Here is a 6,030-nt window from a genome sequence, read left to right as displayed (position 1 = left end):
GGTGATCTGTGCATTATTTTTAGTAATTCAACGACCTGTTGTCAATTATCCCTTACATATGTGACACATAAACAGTAAAATAACCCAATGCTACTTACAATTTAGGCTGTAGAATTATCAGAAAATAATGCACATCTGATGTAGTGATCAGTGCATTATTTACTAATAATTCAATGGTCCGTCATCAATTATTTCTTACATATCTGACACATAAACAGTAATATAACCCAATGTAATGTACTTGTGCTAGAGGGCGTTGAGTTATTAGAAATAATGCACACCAGAGGTGGTGATCTATGCATTATTTTCTAATAATTCAACGACCTGTTATCAATTATCCCTTACATATGTGACACATAAACACTAAAATAACCCAATGCTACTTACAATTTAGGCTGTTGAATTATCAGAAAATAATGCACACCTGATTTAGTGATCTGTACATTATTTACTAATAATTCAATGGCCTCTTGTCAATTACTCATTCCATATTAATTGAATAAACAGTAATATATCCTAATGCAACTTACTGGCAATACAGATAGTTGAATTATTAAAAAATAATGCATAGATCACCACCTCAGGTGTGCATTATTATTTTTATAAATCAGCTTGTAGTAAGCTCTACTGGAGTAAGCTGTCGTCAATTATTCCATTCACATCTGATACATAAACAGTAATATAACCCGATGCAATGTACTTGTGCTACAGGCCGTTGAGTTATTAGAAATAATGCACACCAGAGGTGGTGATCTGTGCATTATTTTTAGTAATTCAATGACCTGTTGTTAATTATCCTTTACATATGTGACACATAAACAGTAAAATAACCCAATGCTACTTCCAATTTAGGCTGTTGAATTATCAGAAAATAATGCTCACCAGATGTAGTGATCTGTGCATTATTTACTAATAATTCAATGGTCCGTCATCAATTATTTCTTACATATCTGACAACTAAACAGTAATATAACCCAATGCAATGTACTTGTGCTAGAGGGCGTTGAGTTATTAGAAATAATGCACACCAGAGGTGGTGATCTGTGCATTATTTTTAGTAATTCAACGACCTGTTGTCAATTATCCCTTACATATGTGACACATAAACAGTAAAATAACCCAATGCTACTTACAATTTAGGCTGTTGAATTATCAGAAAATTATGCACATCTGATGTAGTGATCTGTGCATTATTTAATAATAATTCAATGGCCTCTTGTCAATTACTCATTCCATATTAATTGAATAAACAGTAATATATCCTAATGCAACTTACTGGCAATACAGATAGTTGAATTATTAGAAAATAATGCATAGATCACCACCTCAGGTGTGCAGTATTATTTTTATAAATCAGCTTGTAGTAAGCTCTACTGGAGTAAGCTGTCGTCAATTATTCCATTCACATCTGACACATAAACAGTAATATAACCCAATGCAATGTACTTGTGCTAGAGGGCGTTGAGTTATTAGAAATAATGCACACCAGAGGTGGTGATCTGTGCATTATTTTTAGTAATTCAACGACCTGTTGTCAATTATCCCTTACATATGTGACACATAAACAGTAAAATAACCCAATAATACTTACAATTTAGGCTGTTGAATTATCAGAAAATAATGCACACCTGATGTAGTGATCTGTGCATTATTTACTAATAATTCAATGGCCTCTTGTCAATTACTCATTCCATATTAATTGAATAAACAATAATATATATATCCTAATGCAACTTACTGGCAATACAGACGGTTGAATTATTAGAAAATAATGCATAGATCACCACCTCGGGTGTGCATTATTATTTTTATAAATCAGCTTGTAGTAAGCTCTACTGGAGTAAGCTGTCATCAATACACATCTGATACATAAACAGTAATATAACCCAATGCAATGTACTTGTGCTAGAGGGCGTTGAGTTATTAGAAATAATGCACACCAGAGGTGGTGATCTATGCATTATTTTCTAATAATTCAACGACCTGTTGTCAATTATCCCTTACATATGTGACACATAAACACTAAAATAACCCAATGCAACTTACAATTTAGGCTGTTGAATTATCAGAAAATAATGCACACCTGATGTAGTGATCTGTGCATTATTTACTAATAATTCAATGGTCTGTCGTCAATTATTTCTTACATATCTAACACATAAACAGTAATATATCCTAATGCAACTTACTTGCAACACAGGCTGTTCAATTACTCATAAAATGATCTGTGCGTTATTTTCTAATAATTCAGCGACCTCTTGTCAGTTATTCCTTACACATTAGACACATAAACAGTAGTATAACTCAATGCAACTTACTTGCGATAGTCAAGCGGGCTCTCTGGCTCAGAATAGATCCGTATTTGTTCTGGGCAAGGCACTGATAAAACCCTTCATCTGATTTGTCCTTCCGACTTTCCACCTCTGAGATGAGCAGAGAGCCATTACTGAGCGAATAAACGCGCTCCGACTCTGTGATTGTAACTCCGTTTTTGAGCCATTGGATGCCAATGGGAGCCTCGCCGTGGGCCTGACAGTCCAAAACCACAGCGTCCCTCCTCATAGCCGTCACATCATGCGGCTCCTTTATAAAAAACAGCTCACTGAAGCTCCAAACACCTGCACAGACACACAGGAGACAATGATTTTGCAGCAGGTTGAGTTTCGGTGCTGTAATCATATTTGACCTGATGGATTACTCGCTGTAATCTCTTTATTCATGCCTCATGAACTCCGTCCCTGCTTTAAGAAGAGCTGTAATTTATTCCCAGCATGAAATTTACTAGACATTTAGCAGTCCACCGTGACTACAGCTGACATGAGGTACAAGAAGGAGAAGACAAATGGAAATAAAATACTTTTTTCGAGAAAATAACGTCATGTATTTACGATTCGGCCACTTTTTTTGCATGTTTATAAGGAAAAAAGGAAATAAAATACTTTATTGAGAATATAATGTCATGCATTTATGATTCGAACACTTTTATAAGTATGTTTATGAAGAAAAATGGAAATAAAATACTTTATTGAGAATATAATGTCATGTATTTATGATTCGGCCACTTTTATAAGTATGTTTATGAAGAAAAGTGGAAATAAAATACTTTATTTGAGAATTTAATGTCATATTTTTATGATTCGGCCACTTTTATTTGTATGTTCATGAAGAAAAATGGAAATAAAATACTTTATTGAGAATTTAATGTCATGCATTTATGATTCGGCCATTTTTATTAGTACGTTTATAAAGACAAATGAAAATAAAATACCTTATTGAGAATATAATGTCATGCATTTATGATTCGGCCACTTTTATAAGTATGTTCATGAAGAAAAGTGGAAATAAAATACTTTATTCGAGAATTTAATGTCATATTTTTATGATTCGGCCACTTTTATAAGTATGTTCATGAAGAAAAGTGGAATTAAAATACTTTATTCGAGAATTTAATGTCATATATTCATGATTCTGTGACTTGAATTAGTATGTTTATAAAGAAAAATGGAAATAAAATACTTTATTGAGAATATAATGTCATGCATTTATGATTCTGACACTTTTATTTGTACGTTTATAAAGAAAAATAGAAATAAAATACTATATTGAGAATATAAAGTCATGCATTTATGATTCTACCACTTTTATTAGTATGTTTAAAAAAATTTAAATAAATTGCCTTATTAAAAATATAATGTCATGCGTTTATGATTCGGCCACTTATATTAGTATGTTTATGAAGAAAAATGGAAGTAAAATACTTTATTGAGAATTTAATGTCATGTATTTATGATTCGCCCACTTATATTAGTATTTTTATTATGAGATGCATGTTAAGATGAATGCTCTTCTTAAGTTGTAAAATAGACTGTAAAAAATATATATATAAAAATAAAAGTTTTCTGAATTTTTGGGATTCATGTTTTATGTTTCCCCGTTTATTTATTGCACTATGGAAGCTTAATCTTTCTTCCAACAACTTTTAACTTTGAAAAGTTGTAAAAAGTGACATTTATGAACATCTTTAATAGTTAGAAGTGCTATATTATATGGGTTGGTGTTGTATATTACGCTGCCCTTGTAATAAACTGCCAGTACATTCTGTTATTTTACATACTTATTTCTCTCTCTCTATATATATATATATTATTATTATTATTTCTTATACATCATATTATTATTTTAAAACTACAAAAATGTCAATAAAAGTCACTTTGTTAAACTGTAGAGTTGACATCAAAAGTCGACAGAGCAGAGATGAACATCCCATAATCCGATTCACAACCGTAAAATAAGTGGAAAACACTAAATACAGACAATTTTAAACACTAAACAGCAGTTAAAAATCTATTATAAAATGCTTAATAAAACATCAGCTGTTATACATAAGATAGGAATAAATCTGTCATGTTATGCAGTATATTTGAAATATTTCAATGCTTATTATTAATGGTTATTTTCGAGTAAACTCTCTAAAACAACCATTAATAATATGCACTGAAAATTTTCAAATATACTGCATAGCATGACAGATTTATTCAGATTTATTTAGCTTGTGTTCAACAGAAGAAAGACTTATAAAGGTTTGGAAAACTTTGGGGTGAGTAAATAGGGAGTAAATTTACATTTCTGGGTAAATTATACTCTATATATGTGCTTAAAACACATTTAATATCAGGATCAAAATCAGGATTTAATGTGTTTAAAATTCCAAACTTTTATCTATCAACAGTGTTAAATGTTAAATAAGTGGTTTATTTAAGTTGAACAGATGTTATGTGGTGTCAAATTCAGAAATACACTGATTAATACATTGATTTAAGACTCATGTGAGCACATGTCCACACTAAACATAATTTAAAGCACAGCCTTCAGGATCTTAACAATCTTAGCAGGTCTTTGAATATGCATGAGGCAGTTTATGCATAATTTAATGCAAGCAAAATTACGAATAAACTGATTTAAATTAGTTTTAAAGACGTTATCATAAAAAATGTGTTCATATATCAAGTTTTTAAGACTCTTAGCAGCAACATGAATCGATTTCTGTGCTTTAAAGTTTGTTTATTGTGGACATGTGCTCACATGAGTCTTAAATCAATGTATTAATCAGTGTGTTTCTGAATTTGACACCACATAACATCAGTTCAACGTTAATAAATCACTTATTTCACATTTAACACTGTTTATAGGTTAAAGTTTGGAGTTTTAAGCACATTAAATCTTGATTTTGATCCCGATACTGAATTTAAATGTATTTTAAGCACATTTATAGAGTATAATTTAAACAGAAATGTAAATGTACTCTCTATTTACTCACCACAAAGTGTTTTCAAACCTTTATAAGTGTCTTTCTACTGTTGAACACAAGCTAAAATATTCTGAAGAAATACGACATACATTGACTTCCATAGTATTTGTGTCTCCCATTGCGAAAGTCAATGGTTTTAGGCTTTATTCAAAATATCCTATTTAGTGTTTGACAGAAGAAACTAATAAAGCAAGCTGAGAGTGATTAAATAATGGCACAATGTTATTTTTCGGTTGAACTAGCCCTTTAAATGATGAAGCATCCTAACGTGACCACAAACCGGCTAAAAGTTCACACACAACTTAATTGAAATAGCCGTTCTTACCTGAGATTGACAGAAATACAGCAAGAAACAGGTATAAATCCCTTTTAAAAGACGCCATTTACTCTGTTACTCCGAGCATGCCTGAGCCCGTGGGTCGCGGACTCGAGCTCCACACTATCTGACTGAAGCGCGCACGCGATGCTGCTGCTGCTGACCGCTCTGTGAGCGCACTACTTTCTCGGACGAGCACCAGTCCGAGAGAGTGCAAGTTGTGTGACGCGTCCAATCAGCGGTGAGTGGAGATTAATCCGCCTGCAGATCTGCACTACACGTGGAGCGTGACGTCGGAGGAATCCCCCTCGTATCAAAACAGATGATTATAGATTTTCAACGAATTTAGTGCCCTTTCACAACCCCTTTGAAAGTTAATATTGCATAAAGTAAACCTTTATATATA

The 6,030-nt window shown here is 32.2% G+C and overlaps 1 protein-coding gene across 1 annotated transcript in view; it reads right to left on the bottom strand.

Moving 5' to 3' along the window:
• Nucleotides 1–5,748, bottom strand: part of prtga (protogenin homolog a (Gallus gallus)) — a 74,492-nt gene extending 68,744 nt beyond the window's left edge. The window contains 2 exon segments of the mRNA NM_001045030.1: nt 2,319–2,618; nt 5,634–5,748. Of these exon segments, the coding sequence (NP_001038495.1) occupies nt 2,319–2,618; nt 5,634–5,691 (358 nt within the window). The 5' untranslated portion in view covers nt 5,692–5,748.
• Nucleotides 5,749–6,030: the final 282 nt, after the last annotated feature.

The sequence above is a fragment of the Danio rerio genome, chromosome 18 (genome assembly GCF_049306965.1).
Source record: "Danio rerio strain Tuebingen ecotype United States chromosome 18, GRCz12tu, whole genome shotgun sequence".
Taxonomy (NCBI): domain Eukaryota; kingdom Metazoa; phylum Chordata; class Actinopteri; order Cypriniformes; family Danionidae; genus Danio; species Danio rerio.
The sequence above is the reverse complement of the archived record's forward strand: the minus strand, read 5'-3'. Positions and strand labels throughout refer to the sequence as shown.